Raw genomic sequence first — 15,707 nt, forward strand, 5'->3', positions numbered from 1 at the left:
CACCGGCGCGAGACATGACGGCATCTTGTGGTGTTTGGACGCAACCTCAAAAGCGCAGTGGCCTTTTCATACGTCACAAAGTCTGATAAACAGTCAATCAATCCAGGCAAGAGAGCATCTCCTCATACCACGCAATCTGGGCTTGACATAGATTATCAACCTCAAATACAAAGAAATGACTCCTGCAGCGTCTGTGGCTTCTTGCATATTGGAAAGGGTCCTCGCAGGTTAGATGAATCGTCCAACCAACCACAAGTCCAGAATATTCTTTCCAGCCTCCAACGTTGTGCCACACAGGTCCGGAAACGGGTATCGATGGGAAGGGAAAGGCCGTGACAGCCGTAGCTTTGCAGATCATGCAAGTAAAGTTTTCATGCAGCCTCGGCCAAGTCGGCTTTAATTCTGCTTGTTTGTTTGCTGTGTTATCTTATCCAGGCAGCCAGGTAAGGTCCTGAAGGTATTTAGACGTTTGGTGACAGGATGATCTCCCTCTTGGCGGGGACCTTCATGACGTCGGCGGATACGCACTCCCTTGACTGAACCGAATTGAACTTGGGGCGATGATGAAAGGTTACGTCTAGTGTTGATCGTACGAGTCGTGCGCTCTTATGCAGGAGGGATTAGACGAATGTAGTGAAGCTGTTGTGCTATTGGAAGCTTATTATCCTACTCCATTTCTTATAAGAGGTTGGTCGCACTTGTGGTGTTTTGAGGCCGGGAGGTTGGTATACAGAAACAGCTAACAATTGAAAAGACCAACCGATATTCGTAACTGCCTTCAGTATATATTTTACTAAAATCCAGCCTCTGCGAAGAATCTCTCTGATTCATACTCTTTCATCTCAGACATCAACACTCGCCAATCTAACACTTTCGTTCGCACTATCATTATCAGCCGAGACAAGTCCCAACCGCTACAATGAAGTTCTTCACTCTTATTGCAACTATCATTTCTGCCGTCAGCATCTCTGCTGTGCCCATATTGAATGAGCGGGCAGTCGGGGGTGTAAGTTGACTCTCTTCCCTATTTTACATGCTGTCTCTTTTCTGTGGTATTGACATCTCATCGCCACAGCTTTTGATATGCACTGGCGCCAACTCCACAGGTACATGCACCCACGAGGTATATACACTTAACAAGTGCCATCAACTTTCTGAACCCTTCCTTCGCAACGTCACAACATTCGCACCTGATGGCGAACACTTCAACTGTTACCCTCGTACAACCGGCTGCAATGATACTTGTATGAGCCCTACGGGTTGCACAATAGGCGCGATCGATTTCAATTACGAATACAAATTCAATTTCAGCCGGGTCGGCTGGCCCAAACTCTTCAACAGCTTTGACTGTTCACTGAAAAAGACCACAAGGAGCGAGAACTTGTTCGATTAGGAGAAGCCTGTGAGGATGTTACAGGAAAAGCCAATATGTGCACCTGGGCGGTTCTATATATCCACGAACATGGTTGTTTTTGGTGGCATCTTTTATGCCTTCTACCGTCGACTGCCTTAAGTCGATTGAGTACTCTTTTTTTGGTATTACAATGGAATGGTAACCTTGGCGACGGGGTAATGGGCATTTCACCGGGCTACGGAGTAATTGGAGTTAGCGATATTAGCGATGGTCTTTTAGTTCTTTGGCATTCAGTCAAAGTATACAAGCAGAGATAGATACAGCTCTAATGAATGATGATTATCAGTTTCAGACAAGACATGAAACAATCAATCACTCATACTATCTCAACGTCACGTTCTATTGGAATAGTAATGCATGCTGAGAAAATAATCTAGTCACAGAGCATACCAAGTTCATCACAAACGATTAGAAGATAGATATCCTTATACTGTCTAAACATACTTGTCACTTGGGACTCTACTCTTCTGCTACCCCCAGTGTATATACTGTTCTTATCTTGTCTCCGACCCGTGACACGGAGGGGGTTCCGTATTCCGGAGCCGGGGAGATAATTCGGCATTCGTCATGTTGATGAAGGCATCCGGGTACCGATGGTGGGGTTAAGGTTACCCCAGACCTCGCCATTGACTGGAAGCTTCCCCTCCTCGGGATAAAGCTCAGCTATTTCATAGCAACATAACCATAAACTGCTGAAATTTCTCCTCTTTCACTTTATCTTCTCTTTATTCTTGAAACCGTTTTCAACTTTATACCTCCCAATTGCTTCTGTCTAACCCAAAGCAATCCTCAGATACAGTGACATCATGGCTTTCACTACGAATGCTACTATCAACAGCTTCGGCGGACGCTTCCTCAAGCTCTCCCACAAGTCCGCCGTCACCGGCACACCCATGAACGCAACTCTCTACCTCCCAGGCTCAGCATCATCTTCTAAGCCAGCTCCTCTTCTCATCTACCTCTCCGGCCTCACATGCACGCCCGACAACGTCACAGAGAAGGGCTTCCTCCATGCTCACGCCTCCAAGCTCGGTCTTGCTCTTCTCTACCCAGACACATCTCCCCGCGAGCTGGACTTGCCCGGTGAGCACGACTCATATGACTTTGGCAGCGGAGCTGGCTTCTACATCGATGCCAAGAAGGACCCTTACAGCAAGCACTACAAGATGGAGTCGTATATCACCAACGAGCTTCCCGACCTCATCTTCAAGGAGTTTAAGGAGGTTGACTCCTCGCGAGTTTCTATCTCTGGCCACTCTATGGGTGGACATGGTGCACTGACTCTGTTCCTCAAGAACCCCGGCAAGTACAAGAGTGTCAGCGCCTGGGCTCCTATCTCCAACCCTTCTCAGTGCCCTTGGGGTGACAAGGCCTTCAAGGGTTACTTGGGTGAGGACAAGGAGGAGTGGAAGAAGCACGATGCCACTGAGCTCATCAAGAGCTGGAAGGGCAACTTCCCTGCTCTCATTGATGTTGTAAGTTCCGAGCCTCTCCCTCCCTCACGCTTGTTGAGTACATCATGCTAATAGACCAGGGCACTGGTGACAACTTCTACAAGCAAGGCCAGCTTCTCCCCGAGAACCTTGAGAAGGCTGTCAAGGATGCCGGCATTGAGGGCTTGACTCTCCGCTACCAGGATGTAGGTATTTCTCATTCCCATCAAACGACAATGCTAACCCGTCTTCAGGGCTATGACCACTCTTACTTCTTCATCTCTACCTTCGGCGAAGACCACGTCAAGCACGCCGCCAAGGCTCTCGGACTCTTGTGACTACCACGCAGTGCGCTGTAAGAGGGTGAAACCAGCAGTTCTTTGACAAAAGTCGGTTGGGTGTATTTACGGCGCCATTCTGGGTAAACGAATCAGTTTGTGTCTTCAAGTTGTGTACATGGAATGCTCGAGCAGCAAATGTTCTCAATAATGCTATGGTCTGAACGATAGCATAAGGGAGGTCATAAATCCACCAATCAAGGAATTGAAAAGCAAGTTAAATAATATGACTCTTCAAAATTACATTGATTGTCGTATGCAACGTGCAATTGTATTCCTCCAATGTCTTTGAAAAACGCCGCCTATATGAGTGCTAAAAGGTATATGATGCGAACCCAGACATGACACCTCCTGGAGGACCCGTCAAAGTTACTCCAACCCATAAATAAACTCCTACAAGCCCGCCCACATGGAAACTCCAATTCAAACGTTCAGCTTACTATCCTCTCAATTTCAGCGCTTATACCTTCCTTTTCAAGCTTTGCTTGCATCTCAGCATCCACCTCTCGACGTAGCCGCATATAAGCTAGCTTCTCGAAGCGACTGAGACTCCTCCACCAATGCTGTCCGGCTTCATGATCGGATATACGCTCCAAGAGATCTGCTGTTCTCAGACGGACTTCGCGGTCCTTGTGGAATAGGCCAAGTGCAAGGTAGAACAATCCAGCGTGTGACTCAGGGGCCACACTAAGCAGTAGACAAATCTCATCGTACGTGTGGACGTGTTTGGAGATGGTAAGATAAATATCTCTGCTCTGCGCAGGGGTCAAGCGTTGCATTCGCAAACGGTCGTGAAGATGGGCCAAGTCAAGACCCTTCAGGGGCCTGATGGTATATATCTGTGCCAGATCCTGCAAAATGTCAGCTTTGATCGTCCCTTTTCTTAGTGCGGTGTCTTACTTGGATGAAGCTGTAATAACTTCGAGTATTGCGCCATCCTTCGATTCTTGTCACATTACCAGCAAGCTCCTTATGCTTAGCTGTATCATCCGCCCAGACATAACCATGCCCATTGGCCCCTGGCGGCATCAAGTCCTGATCTTCGCCTCCAATGTACAAGGCACTAGCTCCATAAACGCTTTCCTCGAATTTGGCTGCGATTTGAGTAAACTTGCCGACCCAGTCGCGCCACTTTGCTCGGATCACACGTTCGCCATGTCTCGCAGCTATGCTCCTAAGAACATCAGCCATGAAGGCATTATCACCCGTATAGTCCTGGCTTGTGTTCGTGGTACCGCTTGCAATGGCAGCAAAAGCTGCATTTTGTTGCTGGAAGTACAGCAGGCCCTCTGTCACAGGGGCAGGGTCGATCTTTGTACTGATCTTGACCCTTCCACTTGGTAAATCGCACAAGACGTCCCACCACTCGGGGTGAAGCTCGAAGGTGGGATTCGTTACACCAGCGATAAAACCGGGTACGTTGAGCAGGTCGTCGATTTTGGTCAAGTCGGTGTAAGGAAAAGCATGTCGTGTAAACCCACGAAGAATACCACCCGATGCCAACGCACACGCGGCTAAGACAGCTTCTGCGACCTCGCCCGAGGGCATGTTGTACCCTAGAAAGATGATTCTCTTTTGTGTCAAGAGTGCATTTGCCAGCACAATGATAGGGTGCGTATTGACTCCGTTCGTTGTGAGGTGAGGGTGCAGCGCAAATGGTTGGGGCGACTTTTGGTGAGAATCTGAAAAGTTTTGAATGAGTTTGATGAGTGAAAAGTCACCGACGGTTTCTGGCATGACAGCAACAGGCACTTTGATAGGGATCGGTATGCCCTTGTACATGACCTTGCTCTCAAACTCATGCGTGTCGCGGGGAACAGAGTAAATCGACTGGCCGCCCTCGACATGGGCCTTTGTACCAGCTCTTGAGATACCAGTCAGTTTTGTCGGACTCCTTGTCGCATCCAATGACTGGTCTGCTGCCTCCTCGCGCTGGTCTTCGGCTATCCGCATTTGAATCATCTGCTCGAATTTCTCCACAAAGAGATCCTTGTTGTCACTTGCTTGTAATAAGTGGCGCTCGAGAAGACTGAGTTTAGGCATCAGAGACAAATCCATGGCGTTTACTGAATCGTATAGCATGGCCAATGTCTCTGGAACAGGTGCTTTGAAGTATTCTTCCAGAGCCAATAGTAACAGTGGCTATTGAAACGGTTAGCAAGTGCGCGAGCACAAGGATCGTGCGTGGATCTAGGCTACTTGCCTTGTAGATATGCAAGAAGGGATGCCGCGTGCAGATGGCCATGGCCTTGACAATGGCCCCTCTCTTGACCGACTTGTCATGTTTGGTATTGACCAGATTAAGCACATAAATTAGGGGAGGGCCCTCTCCGCCCTCAGGTTCGCTATCAGTAGATTCGGTGTCGTCTTCATCATCGTCCTCCCATTCGTCCTCTGGTAGATCCTCTTCGTTTTCTTCATCCCCCTCGTCTAATGTACCGGCTGCCCTACCACGCCTCCTCTTTCGCCTTTGCTTTCGATTTTCTTTAACTTTGCGCTCCTCGTCCTCCTCTTCCTGACTTGTATCCTTGTGAAGAAAGAAGATTGTCCAGTCCTGGTTGCGGGCGTGGGCTTGATCCGGCAACATGAGCTCTGCTAGCATATTTTCGTCCCCTGTGATCGCAACTGGGTATTGATGCTCCATGACAGGACCTCGATCGATATCGAAAGATGCGACAAGGATGTATTCGACATGGTTTTCCGTGGAGCTTCGCGGGTATTGGGAGCGAAGCTTTCTCGATGGTCGTGCATGATGGTTGATCCTTCGAGGAGCGGAAAGTGATGAATGCTGCGAGGACAGACCCGTCGAAGGCGTCTTTGACTGCGAATTGGGATCGGAAATGCGATCGATCTCTGCAGGAGGAAGAGGTGACCTCGAAGGAGGCGGCGAGGCCTGTGACATTTGCGATTCGGGGCGCGAAGAGTGAAACGAAGCCAGGGAGGTTCTTCGGTTGGAGACTGAAGCATTGGAGAAATTGCTGAGGCTGTGTTTATGACCGTGACCGTGGTGGTTGTTTGCGCCGCTGTTGCTGGTTGTTTTGGTCAAGAATGGCAACGTTGACTGGAACGAAGAAGCCATAATGATGGAGGAGACGAGACAAGACAAGACAAAGCAATGCAAGACAGGCTAAGACAAGACAGTGCCGAAGGCGGATCGAGGCCGGGGTTCCGAGACACGAAACACGAGTCCCTCACGATTTAGAACCCTCGTAGGCTCCGGATCGGGTGATGTTGCGCTGCGCTGCGCTGCGTTGCGTTGGGGTTCGTTTTCGAGCTCGGGGGGTCCGAAAGGGAGGGTTCGAGTGAAAGGATGCGGTGAATGCATGCAATGTAATGCAAGGCAGTGGGATCGACGCTCTGCTGTGTATGCTCTGTTCCACTTTGGACGTTACAGTAACTGGAGGAATTGACAGAATTAAACAATTCTCCTCGATCGAAAGCAAGCAGCTGTGACAGCATGTACAGCACCAGCCAGTACCACTTTGTTATCGAATATGTAACAGAACTAGAGACAGCTTTAAAGAGAGTGTTGTAACCGAGACATGTTCCCACCACAAAGTAAGTACATACAAGTGGGCGTCTACTTGCGCAACGAGGCTTGACTTCCTTGTAGGTGGAGACAGATGAGGATGGAAGTATCCAGCAAGTCAATCAATTATCAATTATCCGACGATAGATCAATATGCTGTATATCTGAGTAAAGTGGTGTTGTGATCTCAGAAAATACTGGACAAAGGGTTCAATCACCTACCAAACTCCCTCCCTACCCATTCTATCCACTATGTCGGGTCCAGCCTTTCTTCCCCCTCATTCCCATTTAATAGCTGCTAACCCCTGAAACTGAAAACGGTTGGTCAAGTTTAAGTGACGCCCAAATATGTTTCCGGCTGATCCCTCTAATTGGAATTTCTCCTGATAGCAACATTATCTCTACCAAGTCATTGGACCATAACCATTCAGTAGAAAATCTTCAAGCTGAAAAAGTGTCAGCAGAACACAACCCTCGTCCACTCAGAATGCTCCCCACTAAGAAAAAGGGTCGTCTCGTTCCCTTGCGTCCCCTGAATTGCATGCAGCTCTCAGCTTGTGGTTGGAGCACACCTCCCCCGACCCCATGCCCATTAGCGCCAGGCGAGTGCCATGACTCTCCAATCTTGGCTTTCACATGTGGCTCAACTCTCTGTGGCACTCAATTCGTGGCGTCTATCATGCATCTCCCTGGGAACCACTTTCATTGTTTACTTTGGATCACACCTCGTTAAGGCGCATTACAACCTCAATTCTTGCCCAATGACGACAACAGTTATCTATATCCATCCCACGGTCAATTGATCATTTTCACGATACATTTCCCTTCTAAATTCTCACTAATCAACCCCAAATTGTCACCTTTCTCTTCCTCGTCTTCTCATAAACCTTTTATTGTCCATCTCCGCTCGCCGGACCCACGTTGAGCACAATGGTACTTCTTCCATGACGGAGAATCCCTGACAAGTGACGCCCGTCCCAGCTAACGCCGTTGTTTTCAGTCTGTGCCGGTAACATACAAGCCTTCTCCCCTGGGCTATGGCTCTTCACCTACTCGAAGCTCTCCATTTCGTCGCGCCGAATCTCCTGCTTCGCCCTCTCCCCTAAGACACACTACTCCCACAGGATCACCGACAAAGGCAGGACCTTTCGGCTCGACTTCGCGCTTTGCTAGACCTACAACTCCCACAAGCACACAACCCAGTTGGACACCAAAGGCCAAGACTCCTGTTAGAGACGAGATGAATTCTTCGCCTTCGCGTATGTCTCCAGTGGCCGTGGCCCCAAGGACTCCAGTATCAAAGTCGCTTGGCAATGGCAATGCTCTATCGCAACTGCAAGCAACCCAGGTCCGAACATTGAGAGATGCTTTCCAGATCATGGACCGAGATTGCGATGGTGTCGTAAACCGCGAGGATGTTACTGATATGCTCAACCAGCTGGGTATGAACGAAGAAAATGATGAATGAGATAACACTAGCTAACAATCTCAACAGGCCTGCCTTCAAACCCAGCTGACGTATCCAAGTTCTTTCCTCCATCAGCACCCCAGACAATCACTCTCGCAGTTTTCCTCAACTCGCTGGCCGACGCACTTGCAGCACTTTCACCAAGCGCCGAGCTGCTGTCTGCCTTCTCTGCCTTTGATGACGACGATAGCGGCCAGGTCGACTTGGTCGAGCTGCGAAAAGCACTTCTTGACACAGCACCCGAGCCTGGTGAGAAGGCTCTAACTGCCAGTGAAGTTGATAAGATCATGAATGGGTTCACTGGACGACGAGCTTTCAACCGCAACATGAACGCTCACCTTGGTGCAAAAAGAGGCGAGGTGTTCAAGTACCAGGAATTTGTTGGCTCTATCATGGGCTCCAATAACGGTTCGGATAACCAGTCTCATGATAATGAGGATGATGAAGTTTTCGTGTAAAGAATTCCTCCTCTGTAATGACAAGCTTGCTCGGAAGCAACTCGTTCAGTTCGAGGCAGTCAGGTGTTGATGCCGTCGATATCAACTCGCGTTTCCTCTAGCGTAGCTCTGAGGATACCCAAGGGTACCATAAGGTCTGTGGGACACAGAGGTTGGCAGGAGTCAGTGTAGCTATTCCGGGTTTACTTTATGTAACTATATGGCGGCTTTTGTAACGGAAAAGGGTGCTTGGCTGGATGGGTATGGTTTATGGTTGGGATAGCACTTGGTAACAACATAGGGCATCGAATGAGAACACGATTAATTACTCAATATTGAGATTTCTTATTCCAAGAGTATAGCAATGGCCTTTTCCACTCTCAAACAAATTCAATGAGGACTCGGCTTTTACTCTCATAGCTTCATGGTCAGCTACAAACCTCTCCAGATAGAAGGGGTTCAAGACTAGGAATCTTAAACGACTTGCTTAATTCCCATTCAAATAGTCAAGGGCCATGTGAGCACGAAGAATGCAAAGAATGAAAAGAGCCTCGGGACATATATGGCCTTTCTATCTGCGAAGGTTACATCATGAATCAGGTCAAGCAAGATGATGAGGGTCTCGAAAATATTGTGAGTATTACATATCAAGAGCCAAAGCGAGAGCTAAAACGGAGTATCCCTAGATATCCAATGAATTTGTGTCACCCCTTGAGTGACACGGCTTTGTATAGTATTTATGTCAATGTCCTCGGCTACGCGGACATTTCCTGCCGAGTCAACACTGTCCACCTTGAGGCTTTGACTTTGTGTCATGTCGACGGCAGCAAACATTGATATTACTATCGTTGTGTAATGTTAGGCGTTTTCCGAAGTTGTACAACATCCCGCCAGGATGATTTGGTTGCACGTGGAAGAGCTGTGTTAATGATGGGTCAGTGAGAAATCTGGAGGCATCCAGCCATCCAGTCCGTGTAAAACAAATGTGTTGGACGACTGCCTGCCTGCCTACTAGCTTGCTGTGCTGTGCTGTATCTGCGTATAGAAAAATGCTGCCCCGGATCCATAACCGTGGACTGCAATGATTTGCAGCCAAGCGAAACAAGCCCCTCAAGGATGCAAGAGAGCAGGCAATCGACCCGCCACCTCCTCGGGCTCCTCTTGAATGAGATGGAGACTGATGAGACAGCGGAAAAGTGACTGGCGTTGAGCAGTTTGGCGAGGACCAGGAAAGCCTTGTGAGAGCGCCTAAAAGCGACCTGTAGGAATCGAGGATGGCTGGAGAAACGTTGTCAAGGGTCCTCGACCCCACTGAACCTTCTAGAATAGATGACGTTTGGATAAGCGCAAGTCCTCGATATTAGGTTAGTCATTTGCGGGCCGGGGCCTGGCCACGGACACTAAAACGATCAGTTGAGTTTACGCGGGGTGAGACGTTGACAGCTGCAGATTAATTGACGGATTATTGTGTCTATCTCTTTGTTTTTTGCTCTGTGCCTTGGTCTTGGTCTTCGGTTGTGACATTCTGTCATTGATCGGTGATTGCGGAGCCTGTCATTTGGGCAATGCTGTAAAGACAAGCTTTGATGCTTGTGATGCTGTCATAGGCGGTAGTTTGAGATTGATGGACTATTGTTCCCAACCTCTTGTACGGACTAGCCTGGTTGGCTCAACCATTAATGAGGACAACTCACTACTAAACTAACATGCAGATTTAGACTCAGAACCCCTATCATATTTTCTGTCAATTGAATTGTCATTACACATGGTCCTTGCTTAATTGGTTCTGACCTGTGGCCCGTGATAATTCCAGACAGACAAGGTCCCTTCCGCGGTGGGGGTTGAAAGCGCGTGGCGACCAGGCATACTGAATGGATGTGAATGAACTGAAATCTGTCACTGCAACTGTCAATGTCACTGGGGAACGAAGTACAAGATACTCGCACAGCAGGCAAACATGTCCTGTGTTGCCAAAGTCTCCGAGAACCGATGGAATGAAATGACAGTCCTACACTGACATTGACGTGATTCCGGCAGTACAGTACGATACACAATTTTATTCTCATCAGACTTATCCAGGCCAGACCAGGCTATGTCTCAGTGGTCAACCTAACTTAAACGCTCAGGCTCCCGTGGTGAGCCGGCAACTATGTACATATTGTACGTCTACTCCGTAGACACCTACTTGCCTGCAGAACCCAGCCATTCTTTTCACGTTTGGAGTGATCCGACAGGCTGAGATTTGGAAAACGGGTTACTGCACTAGGAAATCAGGCAGTTTGTGTCGATTTTGACACATAGTCCTGCCCATCCTAGTTCGGGCATTTGGCCTCTCTCTGTTGAGAGAGAGAGCGGCTGATAAATCTGCTGGGCTGGGCTGGGCTGGGCTCCATGGGATTGACATGGCCGTTGTCGCTTGTCACTCGTCACTGTCATAGCCCGGTTCGCTCATCTCATATTAACTGGAGGACTCAAACTAATTGACTACGACCTAAAAGTTAGCAGCTGAATGCTGGTTCAGGCTGTGCTCTGCGTATTGGATCAACAAGGGTTCTTTTCCTTCATCATCTCATCACTTTCCTCTTCCCTGCCCCCGGATTGTTTTTTCTTTTCTTCTTCTTTCCTCTGGATCGCTTTTTGTCATCTGCCTGAGTTTTGTGACTCTTTTACTTCTTCCTTGTATCTGTATTCCTATCTATCTGTGCCTTGACTCTTGCAGTCATCTCTCATCACTGCTCCGATCCTCCTCCGTCCCTCTAGTAAGGCATTCGGCATTTCCCACTACACTTAACTTGACTCGACCCCTTTTAGGCTCAGAGCCGCACGACCGTTCCCGGAGCCACCAGTAATAAAGTCCAGTTCTTAGTGTCCAGCCAGTCCAGTCCAGCCAGGAACTGGAAGTCGACCGGCCCCGAAAAAAAAACTCGGTTTTTTCCTTAACGCCCGTTTAGGGCATCAACTCGGTCCAGTAAAGTATCCGGCATAAGCTTCTTACGGGGATTCTTGGGGATTCTTCCATCCCGTCTACCTAAAAGTATTAGTTTTCTATCTGTCTGAACCAAACTTTGTTTGGCTCAAATGAAGAACTTCTTTGGTAGCGGCAAGAAGCCAACGTCCTCCTCCACTCCTCCTCCTCCTCTTTCCTCTACTAGGAAGTCCGCCACTTTCGAGGAGCGCGACCGTGAGAACTACGACCCGGCCGAACAACCTCCCGCATACTCGGAGCCTTCTTCTCCTGCGAGAGCAAAGTCGCCTTCAAAGTCTTCAAAGAGACTATCTCGGCCCGCTTCTTACGCCGCCGAGTCCACAAAATCTTCCTCGCGCTCTTCTAGACTGTCGAGGCAATCTACAGACCCGGGCCACTCTCACTCCCATTCTTCCTCTCGTCGGCACAAATACGAGCCCGATACCCATCCGCTCAACCTCCCTCCCGAAGAACGAAAGCGATTATCCGCTCTCGCCGCTGCAATGAACGGTAACTCCATGGATGTCGACAGCGAGCCTGTTAATGGCGCTCGTTCAACTACTCCTCCCAACCCGAAAGCCCAGACCAACTTTTCCGTTCCTATTCCCAACGGCTCCAGTCATGATGACGGCGCCCCTCCGCCACCTCCTCACAAATCCAACCCTGGAAGCCCAACTATTACGCCTGAGGAAGATGCCGAAGCCTACAAGGCTGCTGGTAACCGGTTCTTCAAGGAGAAGAACTACTATAAGGCTATCGAGCAGTATAGCAAAGGTATGCATCGCCATCTGCCATCAGACTCTTCTTACTTCCAGGATTTCTCAGCCTGGCTAAATGCATCTCCAAATGCTGACACCTAATCGCAGCTGTCGACCTCTTCCCCTTCTCCTCTACTTATCTAGGCAACCGAGCTGCTGCTTATATGTCTAATGGCCAATATGAGCATGCTCTCGAAGACTGCTCCAGAGCTGCCGATTATGATCCTCAGAATGCCAAGATTCTTCTGCGCTTGGCCCGTATCTATACTGCTATGGGCCGACCCGAGGAAGCCATGACAACCTTCAACCGCATTGAACCCCCACCATCTGCTAAGGACATGGCCCCTGCGAAGGAGATGTTGCATCATATTCAGTCAGCCCGTGATATTCTTGCACGTGGATCTGGATCTGGCATGTCCATGGTGCTTCATGCTCTTGATCTGGCGGAGCGCGGCCTGGGCCCTGGTGTCACCAAGCCCCGCAAGTGGCAGCTCATGCGTGGAGAGGCTTATCTATCAATGGGACGGGAAAACTCACTAGGAGAGGCGCAAAACATTGCTATGAACCTCCTCCGAAACAACAGCCAGGACCCAGAGGCTCTTGTTCTCCGAGGACGTGTTCTCTATGGTCAGGGCGAGAACGACAAGGCTATCCAGTTCTTCCGTATGGCTATTAACTGTGATCCTGATTTCCGTGATGCCGTCAAGTGGCTCAGGATTGTCCAAAGACTTGACCGCATGAAGGAGGAGGGCAACACCGACTTCAAGGCAGGTCGTCTACAACAAGCCATCGAGAAGTATACCAATGCTCTGGAAATTGACCCTTCCAATAAGAGTATGAACTCGAAGCTGTTGCAGAACCGGGCACAATGCAAGATCAAGCTCAAGCAGTACGACGATGCCATCGCTGACTGTGAACGGGCCATTAACCTTGACCCTGGTTACACAAAGGCCCGCAAGACCAAGGCCAATGCTTTGGGTGGTGCCGAGAGATGGGAGGACGCTGTTAAGGAGTGGAAGGCCATCCAGGAGCTCGATCCAGAGGACCGAACCATCATGCGTGAGATCCGCAAAGCGGAGCTTGAGCTCAAGAAGGCCCAACGCAAGGACTACTATAAGATCGTTGGTGTTGAGAAAACCGCTACAGGTGACGAGATCAAGAAGGCATATCGCAAGATGGCCGTTAAGCTCCACCCCGACAAGAACCCGGGCGACCCTCACGCCGAGGAGAAGTTCAAGGACTTGCAGGAGGCTTACGAGTGCTTGAGCGACCCTCAGTAAGTAATCTCTGAAACATACCGACTAAATAAGTTACTAATACCACTTTAGGAAGCGTGCTGCTTACGATAACGGCGATGATCTTATGGACCCCAACGATATGTTCGGCGGTGGTGGCATGGGAGGAGGCATGGGTGGCATCGACCCGGAGATCCTCTTCAGCATGATGGGCCAGCAGGGCGGTTTCGGCGGCGGCGGTTTCCGATCTGCTGGAGGCTTCCCCGGCGGTGGTGGCGGCGGCGCACACTTCAACTTTGGTGGTGCTGACCCCAGGCAGCGTGGAGGATTCCCCGGCGGTTTCAACTTTTCATGACCAGCCGGCGCGAATGATGACGATGACGACCCATGGGATAGTGAGGATGAAGATGCGGACTTCTATGACGAAGAAGACGAGGATGAGGATGGCGAAGAAGAGGAAAACGACGACTATGCAACCACCAGCGATGAGGACCTTCACCCACAGTCCCCCCGGAACGGTAAGCTTCGAGATGATATCGAACAGCGCCGCCAAGATGCCCATGGCCGGCTGGTAGATGCTGTACGACGATACGGCAAGTTCTTCATGGCGGCAGCTGTCTTGCTCCCTTGGCAAGTGGTGATACTCATTTTGACGCTGGTTGGTTCAGCATATATATGCATGAAGCACATTCCATTCTTTGGCAGGAAAAAGCCGTTATCGTTGTGAACGGCTTTCACATATAATGGGCACTTTTCACTCATCCTATGCCACACAACATACCATTGGGGCGTTTATTTTAGGGATAGACATCAATGAATGCAGAGCAATGCTAGAGGTTAGCGAGTTGCTCGTCGTTAGGGTTTGAGGGCCTAGGATGGACGCCGACCTTTTAGATCGGTTCCTGGGGTGTTTCACGCATATAATGTCGCATCTTGGCATAATAGATGGTTGTCCACAAAAGTTCTGCTCATACAACATATCTATGATAATTTCAATGCTAATGATCCTCGTCATTGTGTGAGCTTGCTTGTCAATATTGATATGAACTCCTCTACATACCAGTTGTTGTCCGAAAAATACTGAATCACGGCATTTAACGCTGCTGGCACCTGAAATATTGCATTAGGTTGCGCGGTATTACGCGCGCTTAGGGTATCATAAAATTTGCGGTTCCTTAGCCGCAACCGCTTGAAATAAACATGCTCGTAGCCTGAGCAACATGGTGAATCATCATAGTCATCCAATTCCGCCAGCCTCTCAAGCAGCAGACGATGATGCATGGTTGGTAGCATTGCCGTTTTGTTGCGGCTGCTCACCGTTTCTCCTCCCAGGCGGCACGCCCCCAGTGGCCTCGACGACCTGGGCCACATCGTCACGCAACTCAGGCATAGCCGAGGTGATGTTCTCCGCCAAGATGTCGCGAAAGGTTCCAAAGGCGTTGAGCTTGCCGCGCATAAGCTGATTACCTCGGCGCACCAGCTCGACGAATTCTCGGGTGTAGATATCTGGATTACGGCCGTGCTCGACATACTCGACAAGTTCTGGGGGCACTGAAGGTAAATTGTTTGGGGGAGAGGCGGAGGAATGAACGGTGCGAAGGGAGTCGGAGAGGGTTTTGCTGTGAGTCTTTAGTTAGGACTTCAAAGGTAGGAGTAGCAAGCTATGTTACATTTCGTTGATGAGAACCTCCCTGCTGGATCGGCCGACGGAGTCGTAGGTTGAGACTTGTACCATTATTTGGTAGAGATCTTGGATGATGTCCTTGAGCTGTTCTGTGATGGGGTCAACACACGTTGACAATTCGGAATATCATGATACCTACGCTCAAGGGCATTGTGGTCTACGCGATCGACAGGCGCCATGATGAAGGTGTCGTGAGTACGGATTGGACGAGCCTTGGCGGGTTAAAGATAAGATACTCTGAATGCTTTGCGACGCTTTGTCTAAGGGAATCTAAGCTTCATGAGTAAAGTGTATGGCGGACTAATTACTACTCCGGATCCCTGCTACGAGCGGGAAGTGGGGTATGGAAAGGTGGGGGTGGTCAGGTGGGGTATCTTTCTTATCAGTGAGTGACATGAGCCTCTCGCAACGACATCAAGCTTGGACTTAAACAACTGTCCACTCAT

General features: G+C 49.5%; 6 protein-coding genes across 7 annotated transcripts; 4 read left to right on the forward strand and 2 right to left on the reverse strand.

Moving 5' to 3' along the window:
* Positions 1-821: 821 nt before the first annotated feature.
* On the forward strand, positions 822-1,393 carry FVEG_05433 (hypothetical protein; the record flags this gene model as incomplete). Its single annotated transcript, XM_018893654.1, has 2 exons — positions 822-1,006; positions 1,076-1,393. The coding sequence occupies exons 1-2, from the start codon at positions 920-922 to the stop codon at positions 1,391-1,393; spliced, it is 405 nt and encodes a 134-aa protein (XP_018750532.1). The 5' UTR covers positions 822-919.
* Positions 1,394-1,982: 589 nt separating this feature from the next.
* FVEG_05434 (S-formylglutathione hydrolase) lies at positions 1,983-3,467 on the forward strand. Its single transcript, XM_018893655.1, has 3 exons — positions 1,983-2,889; positions 2,949-3,053; positions 3,102-3,467. The coding sequence occupies exons 1-3, from the start codon at positions 2,221-2,223 to the stop codon at positions 3,183-3,185; spliced, it is 858 nt and encodes a 285-aa protein (XP_018750533.1). The 5' UTR covers positions 1,983-2,220; the 3' UTR covers positions 3,186-3,467.
* On the reverse strand, positions 3,237-6,726 carry FVEG_05435 (hypothetical protein). Its single transcript, XM_018893656.1, has 3 exons — positions 5,389-6,726; positions 4,086-5,327; positions 3,237-4,036 (listed from the first exon to the last, which is right to left on the reverse strand). Exons 1-3 carry the CDS (start codon positions 6,262-6,264, stop codon positions 3,617-3,619), a joined length of 2,538 nt encoding a protein of 845 aa, XP_018750534.1. The 5' UTR covers positions 6,265-6,726; the 3' UTR covers positions 3,237-3,616.
* A 747-nt stretch (positions 6,727-7,473) lies between these two features.
* On the forward strand, positions 7,474-9,025 carry FVEG_05436 (hypothetical protein). Of its 2 annotated transcripts, XM_018893657.1 has the most exons (3): positions 7,474-7,647; positions 7,715-8,156; positions 8,210-9,025. In XM_018893657.1, exons 1-3 carry the CDS (start codon positions 7,645-7,647, stop codon positions 8,638-8,640), a joined length of 876 nt encoding a protein of 291 aa, XP_018750535.1. In that variant the 5' UTR covers positions 7,474-7,644; the 3' UTR covers positions 8,641-9,025. The 2 variants fall into 2 exon arrangements, with proteins under 2 accessions (XP_018750535.1, XP_018750536.1); XM_018893658.1 differs by having other exon boundaries at positions 7,474-8,156.
* A 2,046-nt stretch (positions 9,026-11,071) lies between these two features.
* Positions 11,072-14,706, forward strand: FVEG_05437 (DnaJ like subfamily C member 7). The gene is made up of 3 exons (XM_018893659.1): positions 11,072-12,358; positions 12,451-13,618; positions 13,671-14,706. Exons 1-3 carry the CDS (start codon positions 11,698-11,700, stop codon positions 13,930-13,932), a joined length of 2,091 nt encoding a protein of 696 aa, XP_018750537.1. The 5' UTR covers positions 11,072-11,697; the 3' UTR covers positions 13,933-14,706.
* Positions 14,488-15,512, reverse strand: FVEG_05438 (hypothetical protein). The gene is made up of 3 exons (XM_018893660.1): positions 15,401-15,512; positions 15,248-15,350; positions 14,488-15,196 (listed from the first exon to the last, which is right to left on the reverse strand). The coding sequence occupies exon 3, from the start codon at positions 15,105-15,107 to the stop codon at positions 14,589-14,591; it is 519 nt and encodes a 172-aa protein (XP_018750538.1). The 5' UTR covers positions 15,108-15,196; positions 15,248-15,350; positions 15,401-15,512; the 3' UTR covers positions 14,488-14,588.
* Between the last annotated feature and the right edge of the window lie 195 nt (positions 15,513-15,707).

The sequence above is a fragment of the Fusarium verticillioides genome, chromosome 3, assembly GCF_000149555.1.
Source record: "Fusarium verticillioides 7600 chromosome 3, whole genome shotgun sequence".
NCBI classification, from domain to species: Eukaryota; Fungi; Ascomycota; class Sordariomycetes; order Hypocreales; family Nectriaceae; genus Fusarium; species Fusarium verticillioides.